Source organism: Python bivittatus, unplaced genomic scaffold (genome assembly GCF_059951505.1).
Source record: "Python bivittatus isolate LINGU-HERP-01145 unplaced genomic scaffold, Pbiv_v1 ctg000610_np1212, whole genome shotgun sequence".
NCBI classification, from domain to species: domain Eukaryota; kingdom Metazoa; phylum Chordata; class Lepidosauria; order Squamata; family Pythonidae; genus Python; species Python bivittatus.
In genome coordinates this window covers 40,278,928-40,305,743 of record NW_028277088.1, presented here as the reverse complement: position 1 = coordinate 40,305,743, position 26,816 = coordinate 40,278,928, and the positions used below count along the sequence as shown (strand labels likewise).

The window sequence follows — 26,816 nt, the reverse complement described above, 5'->3', positions numbered from 1 at the left end:
TGCTGGACTCCAACTCTCATCGCAGATTTGCCGTCCAACACATCTGGAGGGCACTAGGTTGGAAAATGCATACCTTGCAAGAAAACACGAACAGTTGAAATCCTGTCATTTAAAAGTTCCTGATGAGGCCAGCTCCAAATCTAAATATTTTGGAAGACTGAAAGAATGTAAGCCTTGCCTGTGGGGATCAGTTTAGGAATGTGTAGCATTTCTAAGCGACTGCAGGCAGGGTTGGCTACGATGCATGTTACAAGGACCAAAAGCAAAGCATGCCCAGAGTGTGGAGTAAATCTTTGCCAAAGCATCATAGAAATCCAGACACTCAGGAAGGAATTCATCTGCTATCCCTCCTGGGCACAAAATCAAGTGTGAATTTAAGGGCTTAAGAAACGAGACATGATGTTATTGATCCAAAAAGGATGGAGGAAAAGAGGGAGGAAAGGAATCTACTTTTTCTTTTCCAGAATGCATGGCAAATGCAAAACATCTGTTACAATTATAATTGGTGCTGCCCAGTTCCACAGAGTGGGGGCAGGGAAACCTGTAGTCAGTAGGAAGGCTGATAACACAAAGTGCAAGTCGAAAGAGAGGGAAGGGGAATGAATGATGATTCTTTGTACAGACATGAAAGGGAAAAAAAAAAGGAAAACCTTCCAAATTATATGAGGTTTCAAGAGAAAAACAAAACAAAACCCGACTGGGAATGGTCCATTAACCCATAAATTCTAAACATTCAGGAACCAGCTGAATTACCATTGCATAGTTAGGTGAACTTTTTTTTCCCTAAAAAAAGCTCAAATATGTCCAAACTCTACTAGTTGCTAATTCTTTACCCCTCAACTGAAAGGAATAAAAAAAAAAATTGTGGCAATTGATAGCATTTGTAGTGTAATTTACCTACAGGTTTCTGTGGTTTGGGTGAGGTGAGTAAGGCAATGCTGCTGCCAGTATCTTAGCAGATATCTGCAATTTTCTATCTATTAGAAGTATCCTGGAAGACTCTTTGCAGAGCTTTGCTGTATGTATACCTACTATTGCTTTTCCATAGTTTTATATACAGTTATACATTGATAAAGTGCAACTGTTATTGGCATTGTAATACAATCTGATTTTCTCAGGAAGCACCAACATAGCTTATCCTATGGCACAGTTAAGGAAGCGACTGCTATGCCACGGTGCTGCACACGGCCCATCATGGCTTCCCCCATGAAGTCATTTCTTTTCTCTGGAGCTGCAGGGTGGAGGAAAAAGCAGCTCTTCGGTGTCACAGCAACTAGGTCCAACGGTAAAGACTCCTTCTTACTTCAAGGCTGAGCATGAAGAACCTAACAGTGGACATTGCTCTGGTCTTGTCAGCTGTTACTTGGCACTGTTGCCAGAGCTCTCTTCAGCGATCTTCTCTTCTGAACTGCTTCTTCCCGAGAGTCTGTCTTGGTACTCAAAATCATTGAACCTCTCAGCTACACACTGCGCAGTCAGCCGGGCCTCAGGATCATGATCCCAACACTCAACAATGGTCTCGCACACCTTCTGGATACCCTGAAATGAGCACAGAAAGCAAGTCTTAGAACTCTGGAAGGCACAGAACTCAATAAATGGTTTTAGAAAGTGAGAGGTCTACAAAGAGTATAAATGTATACAAAATCTTCTCGTGTAGTATTCCTGTTACAAATAGTCATGCTTAGGAAAATACAGAATTCTAATTTACACCATGTGTCTGTGTGTTCTTAAATGAAAACAGGAAACACAGCTTGTCACAAGTTATAATCTCTCAAGTTACTACTTATACAAGTCACTTTTGATCTTAGGGAAGATGAACATACACTGAGATATTAGGGAGGGTATTACTTGCAATAAATATTACCAAGCTCTGTTTTGTTATTGAAGTTTCCACAGTAAAATGATAATCATACTTGTGTTTGTTTTTTCTCCGATTGAGGGAGCTGTGCGGTGGTGGTGAGAATAGAGTTTGGGATTTTACAATGTGCTTGCAATATTTACAAGAAGAGATGGCCTTGGGAAAATCACCAGATGCCCGCTGAATTGTCTTGAATGGACCAAGACATTTTTCTGGCTAGGGTAAAACAGCAGCCACCACAATGTGCATAATGCTGAAATAGCCAAGTTATTTTGACACTTAAGCAAAAAATCCACCAAGTATTTTTTTTTCTATATATGGCAATATACATAAAAAATAACAAAATAAATAACTATCACGTTCATTCATGACACCTGCAATTAATACTTCCAGGCAGCTCCCACTGATATCTAACAGTAGGGCATGCCCCGCTAGCCACTAATTTTATCAATAATTGTCCAAGTATGAAAAAAAAATCAAGTGAACTAAAAGGCATGAATTTCAAAATAATGCTATTGAAGAAAGAAGTTCTGTCCTTCATGAAAATAAATGAAAGAGGAGATTTTCCTCTTTTTTTCACCATCTACCTGCCTTGCAGCCCTCTGAAGGCTGTGTTATTTATTAACCCATGGTTATATACTGTGAAATTAAAATTCTGGGTGAATTTTCCTGTTTACCATAGAATGTTGCTCTATATATGGAAACTGGTTTTATCTGATCCCGGAGAGCTCCCTGTGTCTGCTCTTCACTGAGATACAGAAGGGTTCCAGGAGTTTCAGCTGATTCAGGGCTTGATAAAGGAGAAGAGCAAAAGGTTGTTTGCTGGCACAAACTTCTTTTTGTGCTCCAAGCCTCTGCTGTTAATGTTGTAGTATTCAAGCTATTGTGATGTTAATTACAGTTCTCCCATAATGGGAATTCCACTGTGGGTGCTTTGTTCTAGAAACATAATGGCTAAATGCAGCCCTGTCAAGATTAGGTGTTGGGCAGATATTAATGATATGAGCACTTATGAAGTTTCTTGCCTCTAGCTCATGCATATGAATTCATTAAATCATACGTTAAAGTGTTTGGCCTTTTATTTCAATGGAGAATTTTTTTGGTCATAAGAAAGAGGGAAAACTAGTATGTCCTTTTTTTTTTTTAAGCAAAGTGTAATTGTACAATTTACTTCATAGCTGATGTTGACAGTTGTCAACAGTACATTGGTATTGGAATTATACAAATAATATGATTTTTCTGCATTCTGAAATTACCAACATTGAGTTAAATTAAATGTTAAACATTCACTTGAAATCAGTAATGTCAACAAACTTCATTAAGAAGTGAAGGAGAGGAAAAAGAAGGCTATGTAAAATCCATTTCAAATTTAGTACTATGAATAACGGGTGTATCACAAAAATGAAATTGCTTGGGAAAACAGAAGAGCTAAATATAGCAGTAATAACTGCTTTGAGTTTTAAAGTTTTGCAAAAGAACTAAGAATTTTAGCAGCAACTTGAAAATACCAAAGGCAGATTTTCAGTATAATTTGGACTGAAATCTAATACAAAGAGTCACTCCATTGACCTAATGTGGTTTATGGTATTAAGATGCCCTGGTGAAAGAAGAATAAAAATGAAAGTGGTCCATACTAATGAAATTCCAGCAACTTGACAAGGCAGAGCTGAGAGAAATAACGCAGCAGAAAAGGAGACATATGGAACAGAGCTGCAATCCTATCAACACTTCACTGGAGCAGTGCTTCTAATATCACTCTGCCACATTGAGTAGCACTCATATTGCAGGGCCTTTTTACAACTCTGAGAAATCTTGGGGCAAAATGTTTATGTATTTTTTTTAATTTTATTTTTTCCCCATTGCTGTTTGTTCCTTGAATTCAATGGTCCAGTATAAAGGACTTCACAGGGAAACACAAAACATAGAAATAATTATTGGAATTATACTGTAATATTAGTTTTATTGTCTTGAATGAAAATTATCTATTAAATAATTTCAAAAATTGAAATATGCTTTCTGTGGTGACTCCACTATCTGTGACGCCTGGCCAGTTCCCCCATGAACTGTCTGCCTCCAAAAATAATCAAGACTCTGTCTTACCTGATGGTTGAGCCATGAGCTAGGAATCTCTGGCCGTCCTCTGTCCCTCAAAACATTGTCCTTCATGCTTTCTACACACGGATGTTCTCGCACTTTTGAACCAAATGGTGGCTCATAGTCTTTCACCTCTGCTAAGAGAATAAGCAAAAATGAAGACACTTGGTTAGACTCAAAGATCAAAATCAAGAAGTCCATTTTGGTCTCTCCTTGATAAAACAGAATCTGCTCCTAGCATCTGTTCTTTATCATCTGAATTCAGTATTTTTTGTTTTTTTGCATTTTTTGTTTTTGAGCCTCCTTTTTGCCAATACTGCTAGGCTGTCTATCACTGTCATTTATCTGAGAAAAAAAAAAATGTTGAAAATGACAGTGGGAGGTCTGGGATGCATTTCCTGAAATTAAAATAGAAGCCTTGAAAGGTTGTGATGATCTCTCTCCCAAGGATACAAAACTGAGACCTATAGATAGGTAAATAGTCTCAAGAATATGCTTTTGCCCCAAGCCTTCAAGAACCTGTCAGGGTTGTTTCTCTTATTTCTATTTGCTGAGGAATTAGAAGATATTTAGAAACATAATATAAAACTAAATTCTAACAACAAAACAAGCCAAGGCACAACCCTCCCAGGTTCCAAAAGAAATTCAAACCCAACTCAATCCCCATTTACAAATTATTATGATCCCCAAACTGGGAGGTCTTACATGATTTTGGGTATATGCTGAAGCTTTTTTTCCTTTTAAGATTTGGCAAGACAGTTCTGGAACAGACATGAAAACTGAACTAAGGCAGATGGAGCTTGCAGGAAGGCAAGGGTGTATACAAGAATGTGCATTTAAATATGTTCTAAATGCTGTTCTGCATCGTGTTGTGTGCTTCATGTGTAAAAAAGGCACAAGAGTTTTGAGAACACCTACTCAAAGCTTCACTGCAAGCGTTACAATAGATTTCTTTAGAACGCAGAATTTCATTTGCTTGCTGCTTATATTCCTCCCAAGAAAAGAAAAGAAGAAACAGGAGGTGGAATGATGGAGGGAAACCTAAAGGCAATACAAGTGGCAACCCAGATGTTGTTTGTATTGGTAAAGTCTGACAAGTTTTGGGCTGTGTTCATGCAACGTTTTTAGCCAGCTAAATGACAAACTTAGATACCTTCATATCATATGCCAAACTTGACTAGCTTCAACCCTGTTTTGTTTTTGTTTGTATGCATTGTGAAAACCTAGCCAGTTTTGTTAATTTACGTTTGAACTGTTGTCTGGATCCAGAAAATGGTTGAATTCAATAACCAAGTACAACACCCAGCCATTGTGGGCTAAAATGCAACATTCACCTACCTGGGAAAATATAAAAATGCAGCTCAGTATTATCTACAGTGGCTGATGGCACCTACTTAGTATTTCAGATTTTTTTCCCCCTCGCTCATCTAGAAATGCTAGGATTTGAACCAAAGAACTTATGCATGTTAGTACACAAGATTTTATACAGAATCCTGGTGTGGGCATCCACACTATAGGAGGAAAATGATTTGTCTTTCATCCAATGTATATCAGATTGTTATTTATTTCTAACATTAAAAAAGCTTTTATACTTATAGCAACAAAAAGCTCTTTATGAAGTTCTGTTCCAGCATTTTGTGGACCTGTCATGTGATTGTCCCTGCCAAACTATAAAACAGGGGTGTGAACTTAGGGTGAGTGGAGACCCACCCATGAATTTGAGAGGCACACTGCAGTCCATGCTTCAAAATGGATGAGGGTAAACTATTTACAGACAAGCACAATACATACATGGACACACATGCTCCTACTCATTACTTCTGGGATGGGGGAGTTGGACCGGTTCCTGTGCTGGGGGAAGGAAGAATAAGAAAAGGAGAGCTGGATTCTGGGCTGGGCGATGAGGAAAGGGATGGGAAAGCAAACAGGAACTGAAACAGAGAGGAGTATGGTGGCAGAAAAGCGGAAAGAGCGGAATGAAAAAATCACCAAAGGAAAAAGCAGAGACGTGGTGGGAGAAGTGGCCAATGAGGGGAAAGAGAAGGGATATGGAAGAGGCAGAAAGTTGGGCTAACCCTCACAGTCCAGGAAGAAGCAAGCAGTGCAGGAAGAGGATAAAGGAGAAGAAAAGTGGCCAAACAACCACTTTTTAAACTCCTGTTATGAAGAATCCAGTATAAGTCAAATCCCTCCCTTCCTGCCCTGCAGTGTGGGAATTTGCCAGATCAGAAAATAATTCCTAAAATTAAAAATAAAAGCACAGTGGACTTGTCCGGATCCACTCTGCTTAGCTGCGTACCTCTAGCAGTGAGCTACAGATGATCTGCAACTATGCTTTACAAGTATCTATTTTGGAATTTTTTTATTTTCTTGCTTTCCCTTAATTTTATTTGATAAAACCACACCGTAGTTTACTAGTACACACTGAGAAATAGAGAGAAATAACATCTATTTAGACCAGAGGTCTGCTTTGTATCATGTTGTTTTTAGAATTGGTTTCTGTAGGCAGTATAAAAAACGTTGGATTAAACCAATACACTGAACTGAATGGGGCCCAAATCATTGTGGCTTCTCGAATGGCATTTACTGCATTTAAATGTGTATTTCATATTTGCACATTTTCATGAAGAGTCAAGGTCTATTCTAAGGGACACATTCAATCATCCAACATACAATTTGCTTGCTGAGCACTGATAGGCTGAATGAGATAATTCCCCGTAATCTATTTCTGACATAAAAGGATGCAGGACAAAACTGAAACATGGACACAATAACAGACACAAAGTATATTTCCTGGAGCCAGTCTAAGGAAACAAGTGTGACCTGGAGCACAATAAAGGGCATTTTAAAAGGTGCCAAGCTTTCTTCTGTAGAGAAAAAAGGAAGAAGCCAATGACTCAATTTAAAGGGAAATCAGCACACTTGCATACAGGATTACTCTCATTCAAAAGAGCGGGGGCTACGGCTCATACACTTCATTTTAATTTTAATGAAAAGCAGTTCATTAAGAAGGCACACATTTTGGAAACAGAACTGTTTGGGGGAAAATAGCAGCTTTGCCTTCTTTTGTCATGTCTCTATAATTTAAGTGTTGATATTAAAACTGAATCAAAAGTTCCTGTGCCAGTTTTCATGAAGTGGCAGAAGAAAATGCAACTGGCTCAATTTTCTTCCACTGCATTTGATGCTTGCCTGCTATAAGCAATGGGAAATTGGCCATGGATTTTTACCTGAACACCAAAAGCTTTTGAGCACTTGGAAAATGAAGTGCAGACTACTCTTCTTCCAAAGTATTTAAACTTGTCTTCCCGGCAAACCTCAAGTCCCAAACCTTCCAATGGACCCATTTTCTGTACTTTCATCCCTAATCCAAATGCACTGTTTCAGACAAAGCCAGCAAACATTTCAGGTAATCCAGCATTGCTTAAAGAAGCTCAAAGAGCAGAAGCTATTTGGAAAGGTATTTTTCAAATAATTCCCTGGTAACCTGGCTGATTCTGACTAATGACATGTACAGGCAACAAAGATACTGAAAACAAGCGGCTTTGGGAGGGCTGTCAGATCACTTAATGTTTGCTGTGCTTTCCTTTCTCAGAGTATCCATGTCAGTTGCAAAGGAAAATTGTTTGGATGGAAATGATATTTCTCACAAAGCATAACATCTGGTATACAGCTGTTGTGCTGACTGAACTACCAAGCAAGCACCTCAAGCTTTCCTATAAGCAGCGTTGCTGAGTTTCTAAATATGGCTTCTAAATTGCACTCTGGTGAAACATCGAGCAAGCTACAACTTCTTCCCACATACATGTTTCTAAGCATTTTGTCCAACAAGTAAGTGAATGGCCTTTTCCTAAGGTTGTTCCTTCATTTACAACTACACTGTTATTCATATCTTCTGTTTTGAGGCAAGGCTAGCTCAAAAGGTACTGAGACTGTATTTAGAAGATGCTTCATTTCACCTCCACCTCACAAGGTGAGCAAACAACCCTTACACATATCATAGTCTCATTCTTGAAAGACAATGCTTCTTTGTCATAAAATTTGCATTTAAATTAAAGTAAGCAATGTATTTAAACAAATAAATATCACAGAACACCATATGGTCTCCCCTACCCCTGTTTTTACAACTACTTAATAACCTATGCTATGCTGACGATATTACCCTGATAGCTGAAAATGCAACTCCAGTAATAAAAGACAAGGACAAAAAAAATAACAGACAAGTGAAAAAATGGGGCTAAATTAAATGCCAGGAGTACCAAACTAACAACAACAGGTATAACAACCAGCCTTAGAATTGACAGTGAAGATACTGAAGTGGTAGACAGCTTCTGCCTTTAGGATCAACCATTAACAATAAGCAAACAAGCAGACAAGAAATACACTGCAGACTAGCATTTGGTGGAGTAGCTATGAAGGCCTTGGAAAAGATATTCAGATGCTATAATGCGTCTAAACTTAACAAAGATGAGAATAATGCAAGCAATGGTATTATTGTGACAATCTATGGAAGTGCAAGTTGGACCTTGAAAAAGCAGGACAGAAAGAGTACTGACGCTTTTGAATTCTAGTGTTCGAGAAGACTCCTGAGAATACCATGGGTAGCCAGGAAAACAAACAAATGGATCATTGAACAATCAATTCAGAATTCTCACTCAAGGCATAAATGACCAGGCTTCAATTATCCTGCTTTGGAATCATTATGCAGGCCTACTTCTCTAGGGAAGGTGCTAATGCTGGGAAAGGTGGAAGGAAAAAGAAGAGGACACCCTGCAGCGAAGTGGATGGACTCAGTTACAGTGGCAATGGGTGTCCCATTGGAAGACTTGAAGAACCAGGTTAGGGATAAAACGTTGTGGAGAAAATCTATGTGGTCACCAAGAGTCAACTCCAACTTGATGGCACATAATCTATCTATCTATGTATTTACCTCCTACAGTAATGGGATAGAGCTTGCCAAGTGCAAGTTTTGAGTCATAACATTTTAATATGATATGAAAATGTGAAGACCTCAAGGAAGCCAGTGAGATGATTTGGCTAGATGGACTCAAAGGTAGCCATATATGAAAATCAAGAAGTTTCTGTTCTGAACTTAAGGGCACATTACAAACTTTATATACTACACAGAAATTCTCCAGAATTCCACTATTCATCATTTAATTCAACTCATACACACATAAGAATGCAGTTGTGACCTGCATTCTTTTCAAAAATTCATCCCATCTTCTTACATTTATTTGACAAAGCTCTCCTAGTATCACTTCTTATATACGTATCTACCATCATAACCATTTATTCTAGCTGGCAATTTCTTTGCTTCATCAAGATGTAATTCCAAGCTTACTGTATCATTCTTCAAGCTTGCTCCTACTTTGCCTACATATTTAACATTTGCATTATGCACTGTGATGTCCAAGGACCAATTTCTTTAAAGAGATTGACACCGTATCCTTTTTGATCTAAAGTAGCACATTATTTTTCTCATCTGATTACATTAATTTTGTATCAGTTTTATGCATCTCTGTAACTTCCTGAGCACAGCTGCTGTGAGGGTGGTTCTTTCCCTAGGCACTATTCCAGGGTACTCAAACAGAAACAGGAAAAGATCTCAGGAATCAGCAATGATGCAAGAGTATTCCTGAACAAACAGTTCATCCATGCCTTAAAAGGGGAAGCTGTGAAATGCAGTTAAGTTGGACTTTTAAGAACAAGGTCCTTCCCTTGCCCCAATCCTAACAGCTTTTCATTTTCTTTTTCAAAATGATTAAAACAATAAAGGTCTAACAGGGATCTTCATACTTTGTGGTATTTTGACCTGCTAAAATGATAAATGAATTTTTATGACCTCCCCTCATGCATAAAATGAATGATTGGGCAAGAAATAAATACACCACTAGCTTTTCATAACTACATTTAAATTTATGCATCTCAAAATTTGTAATATTGCATTAGCTCCTGTGACTATGGCCAACCAAAGTAGAAGAAAGTTTTGAAAGTGCTCCTTGTGGAGAACAGTCAAAGTTTACTCCAAGCTTTCTTTCCCCCTTTGACTGCTGAGGGCTTGCCTAGGCAAAGCAAGCACCAATTTTGTCAGCAATGTTGGTGCCAGCATCATCAGCTTTAAAACGATTCTGTGACCCTGCTCTACATTGATCAGAGACCTCCAAAGGATTGTGGCCTACAATTTGAGAGCCCCTGACCTAACTACAAATTACAAACTAAACTCTGGTGCTCCAAAGTATTTAATGGTCTGTATGTATTGAAAGTATCTCTCATCTCTCTCAACAAACTGATTTGTTCTGGTCAACTAAATGTGTTTCTGGAATGAGCACTGGGACTGAGGAATCCTCCTTCATCTAGCTATAGATGGCTTCTTCTTGTAGCTTGCCAAGATTCCTACATTCCACTGTGATAGAGAACTGTGGAGTCACAGAAGTCAGGAACTTTCCACCAAAGCCAGCAGTGATAAAACTAGTTTTTTTTAACACAACTGCTGGAAGGGAGGATCTATGTCTCCCATCTCTCAATGAGCCCATTCAAAAGTGCTTATTTCCTGCTGCCTATGACCTGGACTCCTTTTTTTTCCAAATGACTTTACTCAAGATTGTTGCGAACAAGGGGATAAATAGTATGTGCAGATATTTGCTTGCTAATCTCTGTGTCAGCAAGAATGTCTGATCTTGGTTTTGAACATGCCTAAATAAGATAACTTGATGGCACAGTTCTATTATTGAAGCAAAGGTTATCTCACTAGCGCTAAAAGCTGCCTGAAAGGGAGACCTTCTATAAACAACACTGCAAGACTCTCTAAACTTGGTAATAAATGTACCTCATGCAAACATAATAGACAAGAAGTTATAATCACATCTGCTTTAAAAAATTAAATCTATAGGATCTAACGTACCTCCAACACCATTGCAGCGAGATGTCATTTCCCACAGAACCAAAGCCATGGAATACACATCAGTCTGCTTGAAGGATTCAACATTATCCAAGTTCATTCTGGATTCCAGGACTTCAGGAGCCATGTATCTTGCTGTACCAACCTGTCAGCATTTACAAAAGTTAAAATGGTTTAAATGGAATTATCTATTCAGAATGCAGAACCACCACTGAATATTTTACCTCAAAAACAAAATCAGCTATGTAGGTGATGGGAGACTACTAAGCAGATGGAAATAGGTTCGATTTTCATGACTGTGTGGCCCAGAAGAAAGTTTAATCACCACTTAAGCAATGTCTCAAAGTGTAATATTTATGGTTTTCCCCATAAGTGTGAACAATTGCCAGGAAAAGAGCATCACTGAGGACACTAATGCAGTTGGAGCTAAAGCTGCCCTCCACCCTTTACAAATGATGGCCTAGATTTTGTTGAAGAGATACTACAAGGGAAGACATGCAGTTATGCAAGCCTGCCTCTAACCATAGTCAGTCCATCACAAAGCTAGGTATTTCACCACGTATTAATCAAAATCCTCTAGCTCTCCAAATTGCTCCTCATGCCTCAGCTTACCTGCCCACTATTGGCCAGGTCATCAACTGAGAGAGTTGGATCCAGCCGCAGCGACAGCCCAAAGTCACAAAGACAGCAGGCCAGATCATTCTTTACCAGGATATTGGAGCTCTTCAGGTCTCTGTGGACAATAGGTGTCTTGAGTCGGCCACAAGGTGTGTGGTCACTATGAAGGTGGGCAATCCCACGAGCCAAAGAGCCACCCAGTTTCCAGAGATCCTCCCAGCTAATTATGTGTTTTATGAGGTACTCCTGCAAGTTGCCTCTTGAATGGAAAGCAGTGATCAACCAATATTGTTTGCCTAGATCTGTCTTGCGCTCCTCTGCTGTAAGGAACTGTAGGATATTCTCATGTTTTAAATTTATGTCAGAAAAGATGTCTTTCTCAGTCTTCCAGGAGGCATATTCTTCATAGGAGAAGATCTTGACAGCCACTGTTTCAAACTGTTCTGATGTATTTTGTTTCAGTTTAGCCTTATAGACTTCTGCAAATCGCCCTTTGCCTACCAAAGTGTCCAACTCAATGGGCAGCAATTCGGTATTATGGTTAATATTATTAGCACACGTAGAACTGATATCAGAGCGATCATCATCCAACATAATGGCACAAACATCACTACAGTCTTTGTGCTTCCTGGACTTCACATTTTTCTCCCATGCCTTGTTGAGCTTCCTCCTCCTCTGAACACGGTAAAAGTAAAATATAATGATCACAGCAATGGCAATCACCAGCAACGGGACAAGGCATATAACTGCGACCAAAAGTATCACATATTTTACTTCTGTACTTGAGGTGGTATCTGGAAAAAAGGTATAAAACATTAAATGAAACTGCTACAAAATATAGAAAAATGCCATTAAGGTAATTATAGTCGTATAATTATAGAAGAGAGTCGGTTTGTTGTAGAGGTTCAAGGGAGCAAGCTAAAAAACAGGAGATCGTGAGTTCTAGTCCTGCCTTAGGCACAAAGTCAGCTGGATGACCTTGGGCCAGTCTCTGTCTCTCAGCCCTGGGAAGGAAGCAATGGCAAACCATTTCCAAAATCTTGCTAAGAAAACGCAGGGACTTGTCCAGGCAGTTGCCAGGAGTTAACACTGACTCAAAAGTACACACAGTCACACACGATAATTATAGAACTATAGTTCACTTTACAACAGGATAAGGAGCTACAGTACTAAGGAATCCTGTAAGATTACAGGAATGCTAAGAATATAGTGTTTTTCTCTTCAGCATTTTAAATTGGCACAAAAAGGGAATTCTGGCTTATTTGCAAATGCTTGTGTGCATGTGAATACAAATACTGAGCTGGGTCTAGCTCAGTTTTTCATTTCAGCTACAACAATAACTAATCAGCATTTTACTACAATGACTGTTTCAAGTACCCTCACAGATTCAGCTTGACAGTCTTGTGCTGGAGAACAGCTTGCTTAACTGGGGTATTTTTCATGAGACAGGGAAAAAAAGAAGCAGCTTAATCTAGACTAAAAGATGTGTCATTGTTATTTTTGTTGTGAAGTTAGATTAGTAGAACAAGTTGTGTGCCCTGAAACAATTGCTTTTTTTTTTAGTGTGAAACTCTCAATACCATAGATAAAAATCTAGTCCAGTGAGGTACAACATTGGAATTTGTAACCACAATGGAATGAATAACTTGTGTAATCACACTCTGAGGTTGTCTGTACCAATTCTGTTTTTAGCCTAGGTTTTAAAGTTGGGGTGGTGGGGAGGGGAGGTCAATATGATGGAAAATACACAGATGTAAAAATCACTAAATTTCCTTTAAGTTCATATTAAATATATTTCAAGTTATCTATAATACAATCAAGGCATTACAAGAATCACTACAAAACAAAACTTCAAAGAATTAAAATAAAATTAAGGACAAATCACTCTTTTTACATTATTTATCCATCCATCCATCCATCCATCCATCCATCCATCCATCCATCCATCCATCCAATTTGTATGGTCACCCATCTCAAATTCATGACTCTGGAAGGCTAATAATACTTAAAAAACAACATAAAAACCACATAACAAAATGTCTGGGGCTCCAGACTCAACAAAACCAGGTTTTCAAGGCCTTATGAAAAGCTAGTAGGATCAGGCAAGTCTGATCTTCAGGGGAATGATGAAGAGGGTAGGGGTGCCATGACAGAGAGGACTCTCCTCCTGGGTTCCACCAGATGACACTCCCTAGCAGGTGGGACCTGGGGTATGTCCTTCCTGATGTCAGAAGTTCTAGATGTAAAAGAAAATGAATGAGCAATTGTTCTTGCTGTTGAAAGGCAAACTACATTTGCATTCTCCTTTTATTTAATAGTTCAATAACATCCAGTTTTTCTTGTACAGGGAAATCTGTTTTCCCTTTACAAGGGCTGATGGAATAGAGAACCAGCTTAACTCTTTTCTTATTTCTCCATTCCACAGACCTTCTAGAAGTTTCACATGTAAGGGTTTTCCACAAATATCAAAATTGGTTGGGTTATATTGTCGTTCTTGGATAACATGTGGGTGCAGAGCATCTGCAGGATCAGAGGTTTTCATCAAAATCCCGAAAGCAACGCTGTGCCCTTGCAAACAAGTTCTGCCTCTTTCATATGGGTATACAGATTTTGCATTGTGCTGTTGTGATAGAGACACCCACCCACACACACACACATATATGACATTTCTGAATGAAACAACATTAAGGAGCACTCTATGTTCTCTAACTAATCCCACCCCAGAAATATATTTTTCTTGTGCAAACATGGCTGTTTGGCTGCTGAACTTGCTAAAAATAGAGCTTGGCTCTTCTGAATGAAGCATCCTCAAAAAAAAAAAGGGGGGGGGAATTCTGCTCTGCTGAGTGGAATCTTAAATAGGAGCATGCTATACTACAGCTTTTTGTTGCAGACTCCACTTGTCTTCCCTATAGCCAGAATTCTCAGATGAAGACAAGAAGCTACAAGATACTGAACAGCTAAAGCTGAGAGAAGAGAAAACATCAGAAGTCTTGCCAAAGAATTTAACAGGTGATGAAATAAACTAGAGAAAATTCCATTAGGAACAGAGAAACAAGGATGCTGAAGGGTATAAAATAGACTGGAGCTGATCTGTAAAGAGAGAATGTTGAAACATCTATAATCTCTGGGACTGTAGATTCAGTAAGATCTACCAGACCCTACTGGGATATTCTGAGGCATATTTAATGTCACCTGATAAATATGAATGCTAAATATTTAATGAGCTGGTGACAACATCCATGCATTTTGCATGGGTTCTCAACAGAACACTTCAGTGATCTAAATTGGCCTGCAAGAGATTCCAGCATGCCATCTGCTTGACAGCTCTCCATTTGTCAAGCAGCAGATGGGCCTCAATACTTAGTCTGCTGCATGTTTCTCAGGAATTGCTTGCTGCCCAATTCTGATAGACAATTTGAGACACCATTTAGAGTTCAAAACGAAGGAGTCTCCCTGCCAGCAGCAGTGTCTTTTCCCTTCATTGCTGAAAGAGATCCTTAGCATGAAAGAACACATTGAAATTTTTACCGATCTACTGTTTACGCAGTGTGCATTTATAACTTACAAAGTGGACATTTATCTCAACATACTGCCTTAGAAGCATACTTAAAAACTCAATTTTCTCTTTAAGAGGAGATCTTCAAGAAAGTGAGGGCTTGAATGGGAAGCTATTTGGACTTGCAAGCAAGGACAAAGCAAAGTTAAGTGTCTGAAACAATTTAAGGGTAGTTCATGAGTTATAGTACAAAGTCTTTACGGTTAAGTCAGAGGATCTCAAAACATGGGCTGTGACCTCCCAGAGAGATAACAATTTTAAGGAGGTGTCACAATTCAGGCTTGGACTTTTGAGTACTATTAAGCTTATGAATATGTTTTCAGCTGCCTCATTTACTTATGATCCACAAACAATACTGTATTCTTTAAGTCATTATTCATGTTACAGAACACTGTTTTGAAATGAACTTATTTGACAAATTGGTTACATTTATCATTATGTCAAAAATGTCAATAAAGTAGTTGTAATTGGCTTTGATTAAAGAGTAATATACATTCCCCCTCCTGAAGTTAGGCTCACCCCTTCCCTGCTGTCGTTTAGGAAGTCCCTCAAGTCCTGATTGTGTCATCAGACCTGGGGGTCTTTGGGAATCGGAGACATTCGTAGATGGCTCCACTGTAATTGATATTCTGCTCTCTCCGTGGGGTTTGTATATTTTAAAATCTAATTAAAAAATTGATAGTTTTTAATTTTAATAATTACTTTTTATAATGATTGTTTTTACCCATTTGTTATTTAATTATTGTACACCACCCAGAATTGCTTTGTGTGAGATAGGCAGCTATATAAATGTGACATATCCATCCATCCATCCATCCATCCATCCATCCATCCATCCATCCATCCATCCATCCATCCATCCCAGATTGGGGATATTAATGCAAATAAAAGAGATAAAAGTCTTATTTCTACCACTGACCCTGATAGCTCATGTGACAAACTATTATTAGATATTGGCGATCCACTGACACTGACCACTAGATATCTGGGATTGTCTTCTCTGCAGGCACTGCACACTGTAATATATCCATAGACTTCCAAGTGTCTGTAGAAGTGTAGTTATTAGTGAAGTTCATTATTTTTATCCATTTTATGTACTTTTAGGATTTTGACACTGTTTTATTCAATGTTAAAAGTAAATGGTGTATTTACCCTAGCCCCAATGAAATCATTAGATTTATTCTTGGGATGGGGAAGAGGTGAATGCACACATTCATTTGTCAGGTTAGATAATCATGATAACGCAAGATTTGAAAATATCTGGCTGCTGGGTTTTGAGGGTTATTAACAGCTAGTAGTGTTTGTGTTATGCTGCTTTGCTGAATATTTAGTGAGCTCCTCTCTTACTAAGTATTGGACTAGGGCCAGAGAGACTTAAGCTGATCCACTATTTAGAATTGGGGCACTGTGTTACTTTGCTGTCTACTTTGAAGAAGCACTTCATTTGAACCTTCAACAAGAAAAATGCTTCTTTGAAGATCCGTACAGCCTTTACGGACACATTAGAGCTACAAAGCATGTTTTTTCCCTCACAACTACAACATTAAGGTATTGCAGACAAATGCTACATTCACACTTCTTCAAGCTCCAAAGGACTTTTTAAAGACTAAAAAACTGCGCAGCTCTAGTACACATACCTAGGAATGAGACTTTCTTCTAAGTAAATACTGCATACTAAATTTAGGGCAACCAGATCTGGATTGCAAGAATCCAGATGGCCACTAGATGGAAGCAAAGAGATAGATATAACTTTAATCCTTTGCTGTCACATCAGATTTTTGCAGCCCAAGATCACATCAGCAGGCCTGCATCCATGTCTGTATACACACGCACACAAACTTATATCTATGTGTGTACATACCCAACCAGTTACAGAAATGCAGAATAAAAACCCAAATTACTCAAAAGTATCCAAATTAAATAATCATTTGCTTACTTAACAACTACAAATGGCTTCCAGTTTAGCATACTGGGAGAAAAATATCTATGCTAAAACATTACAAGTTTAGCTGGAATAAATATTTAAATATGTACCAAGATGCCAGTTGCATTCACCTGCTTATACTCACTACACTAATGAGTATTTTGCTCACAAGGATATTTAGGAAAGAAAGGCCATATAAAGACTAAAAGCTGGTAAATCAATCATAGAAAGTTTCTACTGTTAGACTCTATAATTATCAGACTCTAACCTTACACAAAGTTAGGGCTTAAGTCCAAATAAATACCATACAACAAACAAGGCACCATATGTGCACTAAACATTTAGTTTAAACATTTACCATATCTTCAACTTTTCTCCATTACTCTCCATTGGTTCTTTAATCAAGTCAACATATATTAGTTTAGTACTACTACTTTATTCAGCACTGACTGATCTCACATTGAGTTTCATGTTTTCCTAATTTTAGTTACAGTTTATGTTCATCCTTCTGAAATTACTGAAATCTCTGGCAGATGGTTAAACAACGGTTTCTATACTTTTACAGACTTCAAACATTTGGATTAATTCAATGGCCAAAAAACATAAGTGAAAATTAATCCTGCATGGTCACCTTTGCAGTTCAAGGTCCTTTCCACCCCTCTCCAATGATGTACAAAACAAATGCAGAGACACAAAAGTACACAGATTACCAGATCCATTGAGGTGACTCATACCTGGCTAGTGTTCAATCTGTACTATACAAATCTTTTAAGATTAGCAGTGCAGCAAATCCCATATCAAAAGAATGAAACACAGAGCAGCTGCATAAGTACAGACCACAAACTCAAATGACCAAAGCTTAACATTTTATTTATTAGTTTGTTTTTGGCATCACTTAAATGAATTACTACTCTGAATTTTCTATATTCCAGCTCCAAGGAAATTACACTGCAGTTCCAATCCTTCCTTAAAAAGCTTTACAGCAGAGGCACACATTTCATTTCATTTAGAACTAGAAATATATTTTTAGCAGAAATTATTTTTTTAAGAGAGTATACACTATAGCCAACTGACTGAGAAGAAATTTGCGTAAGCATAAAAAATGCCTATCCAGCTCTCTGAGGAACCACTACTCATGTTCCTACAAGAATTACTAAGCTAGTGGTGCCTCATTTGAAGGAGGCAAGCCCATAGCAGTGATTTTATAAGACAGCAAACCCTTTCATATTGTATTTCTGCAATTTAAGTAATTATATGATCTAAATCTGATTCAGAGAGAAAGCAGAACAAATGGCTGAATCTTAAGAACGTAAGCTCAAACTTCTAGATCAGATCAAAAGCCCATTAACACAAGCTTCTTCTCACTGTAAGCAACCAGATGGCTACAGGAAACTCACAGGCACTATAATAGCATTATCCTTCTGCTGTTCTCACTAGCTCTGATTCAAAAAATCAGAATGCTTACTACATGAAAGTTCTGCAGTGTTACTAAAGAGACACTAGTTTTCCTATCACATGTATTGGTTTATTTCTGTACATGCCTCATCATATCTGGAGTGCTTACACGTAGAGCATTCTGACATGGAAAGAGAAAAAGGGACCAGTGCTTAAGTCTGATCTTGGAAGTACCATCTATATATCATGACAAGTGGTCAGTGACAGTTCTATCCTCCATGAATTATTTTAATTCATTTTTAAAGATGTCTGAGAGTGTAATGGTATGAAGGAAAGAGCTTGGGAAACAAGAGACGCCACCTAGGGAACGGTCAACAAGAGACAACATAGCTCGTAGCTGGATAGTAGGTGGTGCAAGAGGCTCAGAAGAGGCCCTCCCTAGTTTCTCTGGCTGTAAAAGAGACGGTGGGAGAATTGTACTTTCAGACTTGCAAGATTCTATTAATGTAGCTTTACAATAAAGTAGAATTAGCTCATCTGATAATGTTTCCTGTCTGGTCTACGTAGTAAGGCTGACATCAATCTTGCAAGTCTCAAAGTGGCAGACCTGTCCCTCTTTTTTTTTTTTTTTTCCTTTTATGCCTGGAATTTTTAGTCCCCTCTAATACCCAATTTCTGAAATCATAAAGTCTCGAATTTCTGTATAACTTAAGGCAGACTAAACAATTTAGTTCTCATGGAGGTGCTGTTTGTTTATATAATTATTTCCAAAATCTTATAGCAAAAGTCCTAGTATTCCAAATTCATCTGGTCCCTTAATTCATTTGTAACTTTTTTGAATTAAAACCTTATTTAGATTTTGCTGTTTATTTCAAATTCTTTAAATTCTTAAGCTTATAGTTAATTTTGTTTTATTGAAGGTAAAGGAATGAAGGTAAACTCACTAGGTGGCTTTACAAACTTGTCATTTTGAAGATCTGTATTAGCCTTAAGACAGGAGATTTCCAAAAGTGACTAGAAAGTGAGGTTAGCGAACCCAGTGTCCTTAAAAAGGCTCTGCCACGGGTTGAGAGTGTGATGGTGCCCCTTCATCTCCCAGTGCTCAAGCCCGTGTGAAACTCACGTGAAACCGCTATCCTGCAGTCTCCTCATGCGGAGCAACAGTAAGGAGCATAAGCAGGTGATCTTCCATCCTCTCCTTATCTGGAGAGGTTCCGTGGGACCAGACTACTTGCCAGTCCTTCGGCTGTGGCTGTAGAAGAGAATATATGAAGCTCAGAGTTGAACTGTGGTGTCCTTGGTGCTCTCTGAGCTTGGTTGTTTTATTGTAGACATTACATTACCTGATTATGGTTTCAGTTGATGTCACAACACATCGCAGACCCAGAACTAGCAAAATAATCCATGGTAGCAGTACTACACAACACACCCAACCTAACCAAATACACTAAGTTCAAAATACCCAGAGTTATGGAGCTCATCAACCTCTGTTTCACTACCTATTTTCAGTTTGATGGACAAATATACCATTTTGAAGATCTGTATTAGCCTTAAGACAGGAACACCTATGGGATTGCCATGCTCGGGAATCATAGCAGAGACTGTTATGCAGCGTCTAGAAACCATAGCACTCTGATGCATACAACCAAAAGTATGAATCTGGTATGCAGATGACACCTTCATCATAATAAAAAAGGAACAACTAGAGAAGACACATGAAACCATCAACAACATCTTCAGAGGAATAAAATTTACAAGGGAAGAAGAAAACAACAACACACTACCCTTCCTGGATATCTTCATCAGCAAAGGAAGTGATGGCAAATTAAAAACCCAAGTTTATCGAAAAACAACCCACACTAACCAAGTGCTCCAATACTAACTAACCTCCTACAACCAACCTCCCACAAGAGGAGCTGCATAAGAACATTATTCAGACGAACAGAAATGCACTGCAGCAACCAGAACACCAGAAGAAGGAAACAGATTGCCTATATGACACCTTCCAACAAAATGGATATCCACGCAACTTTATCAAAAAGTGCCTGACCACTCAACCCACTACAGCACAACCAACACAAGCTATGGAAAAGATAACACTGCCATACATCAGAAACATCTCAGAAACAACCAACAGACTATTACAACCATCACCGTAGCACACAAACCAACCAAAGCCCTCCAAAACATCCTAAGTAAACCAAAAGATCCAGCAGCCCAAGAAGAAAAAACAGGAGTCATCTACAACATACAGTGTAGGGACTGTAACAGCCAATATGTAGGACAGACAGGCAGAAGACTAGCAGAGTGCATCCATGAACACCAACCAGCAGTCAGAAGACACAATGAAAACTCCTTAATCTCACAACACATGGACAGACTCAACCATAGTTTCAACTGGGAAACTATGAGCATCCTAGACCAAGCTAAATCCAAAAATTCTTAGGAATTCCTGGAAGCTTGGCACTTAGACACATCAGCCATCAACAGACACACAGATAAAATATATTTACACATCATTCAAAAGAGACAATAAGAAAACTAAGAAAGAAACAAAAAGATCAGAACACATCCTCTCCAGCAACCTACACCCAGATAAACAGGGATTAACACTAGACAAACAATCAAGCAGAAAACAGTACTCTAATCAAGGAACTACCAAGGAGACAAACAATCAAACAGTCAATCAAGCAGAAAACAATAACCTAATCAAGGAACTACCAAGGAGAAAACCACACCCCCACCAATACTGGAAGGGCAAGCTACTGTATATAAACAGGGAGCAAATCCTACACTCACTAGGACCTACTAGTGCTAGTGAGTGTGGTAGTAGTGATGTTATTTAGTTGGGTAATAAAACATCTGCAATCAAACAACCAAGCTTAGAGCACCAAGGACTCCACTGGTCATGGCCATGTCATCATCTTCGCTCATTTGGAGTGCTAACTCACCATTCCTCACCCGGAAGTCTCTCACAAGTTTACTCATTTCTCAGTGTCCTTCCATCTTACTATGTTCCTATTAACCTCTCAAATACCTTCCATTCCGCACTATTCTATTATTCATGAAAACACTGCTAAGCATTCCAGTGTGTACGAATGTATTGCTTTCATCTGAACATTCCATTTTTCTCTTCTTGTTGATATTTATTTGGCCATGTTAAACTAAAATCTAAGGCTCGGCTCTAAAGCTATATAAGCCACTGCACAGGAAATTACTTAAATTCCTTTCTTTTTGCCCTTTGCTTGTGAAATGTTTTTCTTCATGTTTACCTTTCTGTACCCTTTTAAGCTTTTAAGCCTTAAATGAGCTCACATTTGCTGTTTCAAAAGTTCATATTAAATAATAAAGAAAAACATTATGCTATTGTGGGAATGAAGTGCATTCTGCAAAATTATAGCAAATCAATTCACAGACAGTGACTTATTTAACTAATTGGCTCAACAGCTTCAAATGAATAGCACATTTGGCTGATTATATTTAGTAAGTAGGCAATTTGCCCTAGCATTCAGCATCCTATTTAAAAATATTTTTTTAAAAAATTAACGTATCTGTAAAAAAATCAGTATAGAACCAGACTGTAGATGATTAAGACTACACATTCAGAAAATGCACACATTTTGTCCTTCTCGGACTGAGTCAATTCAGATAGTATGTTAGAAATCACATGTGAATTCTGTCCATATTACTCTCCATGCAGAAAACCTAAGGTAACCCAAAACTCCATATATAATATGGTATATATAATATGATAGACTATATAATATGATAGAAACATAAGAAAGTTTTGTGTTCATGCTAAAAATGTTACAGTAATGAAATAACTGAGTACTGCCATTTCTTTAAAACAGACTGAGTGTTGCTCATATTAAAGTTCATATTATTATCATAATGTTCAAAATAAGCAAACAGCAATGAATATTGAAGCAAATTTAAAAAATCTGACTGTACATATACATGTAAGAACCTGAACTGTCAGTTTTGATCAGGAAATAGATTTAGGATTTTCTCTACATAACTAAGTGAAAATATTGAGTATACAGTGAAAGAGATAGATTTCTGCTTGAGAATCATTGTGGAAAGAACAGTATTATAATGCCTATACATGAGTGTGCTGTAAGGGCAACAGAATATTGTAGAGTTTGGGTACACAACACTAAAATATAGTGTTAAGCTAAAAGAATTCAGAAAAGAATAATGAAAATATTTCAGGGACACTATAACACCCATATGAGGAAAGTTCCAATGTATGTATTTAGTTTAGGGTTAGAAAGAAAAGTAAGTGAGAAGGAATGTAAGAGATAAGTAAAAAAAAAAAATGCATGGTTTAGAGAAATGGAGTTGTTTTTGCTCTTCAATTTAGTAGAACTCAGGGATCACCAAGCTAAATGATGGGTAGTTCTAGAAAGATAAAAGAAAAAATTTAGTCAGTGGAATTTATCTAAGATTTATCAATGGCTGTCAGTTTGACCTTAAAAAGCCTGGTTTAGGCTGCAAGTTTGGGGACTGGAGATAAAATGTTAAACATGATTGACCTGTCATCATATTCAAACTAATTTTTATGCTGTTGTTTGGTAAGTAGCTCTCTGGTTTGTTTTGCTTTTACTCTTAAGTAGCCTCACCCCCATCTCCCTCTTTCAACTGGCTTAGGAGCAAAACATACAGAGAGGTGAGGTTTAATCTCAGACAGCACGTTGATTACAGACCATTAAAACCAGCACCACCAATGCCACTGGTGATAACTGGAAGGATGGGTCCACAGTAAAATCTCACAAACAATAAAACTGGAGGAAGCAGTCTTGTAGACCATTTAGTCATATAGCTTGAATGATGAAAGAAGTTCAGAGTTCGAACATTCCCCACAATCTGTTTGAAGGCCTTCTCCATGAAAAAAAAAAAAAAACTTTGAGGTCACTGACTTCATTGCCAAATTGCTCTTATCATTAACTATTTATCCTAATAGTCAACCAAAAACCATCCATCTAAAAGTTAAACCCATTAGATCTAGTGCTGCCTTCTGGATTTGTTCTTTCTGACTCAATAGTCTCACAGATAAAGAATGTCTAACTCATTCAGAAAAGAGTCCTGAGGGACTCAGGGAGATTCTTAAATCATAAAGCAGTACATGAAGCAGTTACTAAGAAGAAAAGCCCCCCATAGCATTAATGATGTAGTTTTTACTAAGTATTAAGAAAAAAACACTTCACTGATACTACTAGGGATTTTTTCGCTGCAATATTACTAACTGATACTACTAGTATTATTCGCTACAGTATTACTAACTGCTACATTTGTCCCCAGTCACAACTGGGGAGGAATTAAGACATACATTTACTTTAGAAAAATAGAAAATAGAGTTGTGCATGTATATAAGGTAACCTGTAGCTGTGGATATTAAGAAGATCTCTACTGATAGCTTTCCCTGACAAAAACCTTTCCTAAAAAATCATCTTTGAAACAAAGATGTACTTCAGTGCAGATACAGTGCATTCGGAAAGTATTCAGACCCCCTTCACTTTTTTCAATTTTGTTATGTTGCAGCCTGATACTGCAATAGTTCAAATTCATTTTTTTTCTCATTAATCTGCACTCAGTACCCCATAATGACAAAGTGAAAACAGAATTTTAGAAATGTCTGTAAATTTATTAAAAAGGAAAAACTGAAATATCACATTGGCATAAGTATTCAGACCCTTTGCAACAACACTTGAAATTTAGCTCAGATGCCTCTTGACCATTGCTGAGTTGTTTCTACACCTTGATTGGAGTCCACCTGTGGTAAATTAAATTGACTGGACATGATTTGGAAAGGCCACACCTCTCTATAGAAGGCCTCACAGCTGACAATGCATACTGTATCAGAGCAAAAGCCATGAGGTCAAAGGAACTGCCTGCAGAGCTCAGAGACAAGATTATTGCAAGGCACAGATCTGGGGAAGGCTACAAAGAAATTTCTGCTGCACTGAAGGTTCCCAAGAGCACAGTGGCCTCCATAATTCTCAAATGGAAGAAGTTTGGCACAACCAGGACTCTTCCAAGAGCTGGTTGCCTGGCCAAACTGAGCAATTGGGGGAGAAGAGCCTTAATAAGAGAGGTGACCAAGAACCCGATGGTCACTCTGACTGAGCTCCAGAGATCCTGTGTGGAGATGGGACAAAGTTCCAGAAGGACAACCATCACTGCAGCCCTCCACCGATCTGAGCTTTATGGCAGAGTGGCTAGACGGAAGCCTCTTCTCAGTGCAAAACACATGAAAGCCCGCTTGGAGTTTGCAAAAATGCACCTGAAGGACTCTCAGACTGTGAGGAACAAGATTCTCTGGTCTGATGAAACCAAGATTGGACTGTTTGGCCGCAATTCTAAATGTTAAGTCTGGAGGAAACCAGGCACTGCTCATCACCTGCCCAATACCATCCCAACAGTGAAGCATGGTGATGGCAGGATTATTCTGTGGGGTTGTTTTTCAGCAGCAGGGACTGGGAGACTGGTCAGAGTTGAGGAAAGCTGAATGGAACAAAGTACAGAGATATCCTCAGTGAAAACCTGTTCCACAGCGCTCAGGACCTCAGACTGGGCTGAAGGTTCACATTCCAACATGACAATGATCCTAAGCACACAGCCAAGACAGCACAGGAATGGCTTAGGGACAACTCTGTGAATGCCCTAGAGTGGCCCAGCCAGAGCCCTGACTTGAACCCTATTGAACATCTCTGGAGAGGCCTGACAATGGCTGTCCACTGACGGTCCCCATCCAACCTGACTGAGCTTGAGAGGATTTGTAAAGAAGAATGGCAGAAAATTCCCCAATCCAGGTGTGCAAGGCTTGTCACGTCATACCAAAAAAGACTCAAGGCTGTAACTGCTGCCAAAGGTGCTTCAACAAAGTACTGAATAAAGGGTCTGAATACTTATGCCAATGTGATATTTCAGTTTTTCCTTTTTAATAAATTTACAGACATTTCTAAAATTCTGTTTTCACTTTGTCATTATGGGGTACTGAGTGTAGATTAATGAGGAAAAAAAATGAATTTGAACTATTGTAGTATCAGGCTGCAACGTAACAAAATTGAAAAAAGTGAAGGGGGTCTGAATACTTTCCGAATCCACTGTACATTTGAAATATATACAATTTTTAAAAGTAATCCAGTGCTTAGAGCTACAGCACTTCTACTATAATAAAACTTAGGTTAACAATCCATCTATGCCATCCATAAAATTCTACAGTGATTATCTTTAATTCATGGTGACTTAATGATAATTTTGGGGAGGGGAGAGATTGAAAACCTTTTTGACTAAAATGACCTACTAATTTAACTAAAAATATACAAAGAACAAGAACATATACTTTTAAAAGTTGTAATGTATGAATGACCCAGTTATGTTTATAAAAATGCCTTTTATTTTGACAGTACACTCTCCCCCTTCAATTTGGATCATTTTTTTTTTAATTTTGGAAATGAATGTTCTCTTATCCCAAATGGAGCCTGTTTTCTTGTGGTACAAAGTTACATAAAGAGTGACTGAAAACAGATTGGCGTGATATTTTGCTTTTAGGCATTTTTCCACCCAGATACCACCACAAAGTTCTAGTTTGTGGATGCCAGCTTCCCCAATTTTTTTGGCAAACAGAATCCATAACCTACTATCATATGCCTTTCATTTTCAAATCCAGCTCCCTGTAAGAATCCATAAAGACACACCCTGCCTTAACAACATTTAATTCAAGTGATTGTGCAAGTGAAAAAAAAGTATCTCTCTGAGTTAAAAAGTGATTCAAAGATTTGGCTTATCAAAATGAATAAGCTCAATTTGATTAGTTACAAACTCAGGCACTATGTTTTCCCACCCACCCAAACATATGCCAGTTGAAAAATAAAAATCCACAGGAGAGCAGGACTTCAGGCTTCATTCTACCAAATCTCAAACATTTTTAAATGAAACCTCCTGTGAGGCTCTCAATAACTAGCATTACTGACCAATCATATTTAAATAGGGAGAAATATGCCTTTAGAGACCAAGTTTAGCAACCTTGGCTTTCAAAAGATTAAGGATGACAGTTCTTTAAACTAACTTGCCTGTAGCTAAAAGCTATTTCATTAGAAGCTAGTGTCTAGCCTCTTTGGAAAATTAGATCCTGCTGTTGCATTCATAATTTTTTTCTTTAAGCCCAAAACAAATATGCCTTTTTGCTATTCCTACATAAATCAGTGTTTTGATATATCTCCAACAGCTGGGCATTTACAACTGATAGTAAATTAAGAGGAAAGAAAGATAAAATAATCCAGTGGACCAGCACCTTGATTTAACATTCATTTGTGTTAATGCAATTCACTTTGCTGCCTTCTGTAGGCTATAGCTGAAACAAATGGACCACTTTTATCTGAATTAAATAGGGCGAGAAAAATCTACATAGACATACAAGAAAATCTGCACTCCACCAGGCAAACAGCAGCAGGCGCCTGCATGG

The 26,816-nt window shown here is 38.2% G+C and overlaps 1 protein-coding gene across 2 annotated transcripts in view; it reads right to left on the bottom strand.

Annotated features, from left to right (window-relative positions):
* Positions 1-205: 205 nt before the first annotated feature.
* Positions 206-26,816, bottom strand: part of TGFBR2 (transforming growth factor beta receptor 2) — a 61,041-nt gene continuing 34,430 nt past the window's right edge. Inside the window, exons 4-7 of one of the 2 annotated variants that reach the window (XM_007422833.4) lie at positions 11,466-12,265; positions 10,857-10,998; positions 3,959-4,089; positions 206-1,539 (exon numbers count right to left, since the gene is read on the bottom strand). In XM_007422833.4, the coding sequence (XP_007422895.1) occupies positions 1,360-1,539; positions 3,959-4,089; positions 10,857-10,998; positions 11,466-12,265 (1,253 nt within the window). In that variant the 3' untranslated portion in view covers positions 206-1,359. The remainder of the gene's footprint in view (positions 1,540-3,958; positions 4,090-10,856; positions 10,999-11,465; positions 12,266-26,816) is intronic. The other variant, XM_007422834.4, reaches the window with a different exon arrangement.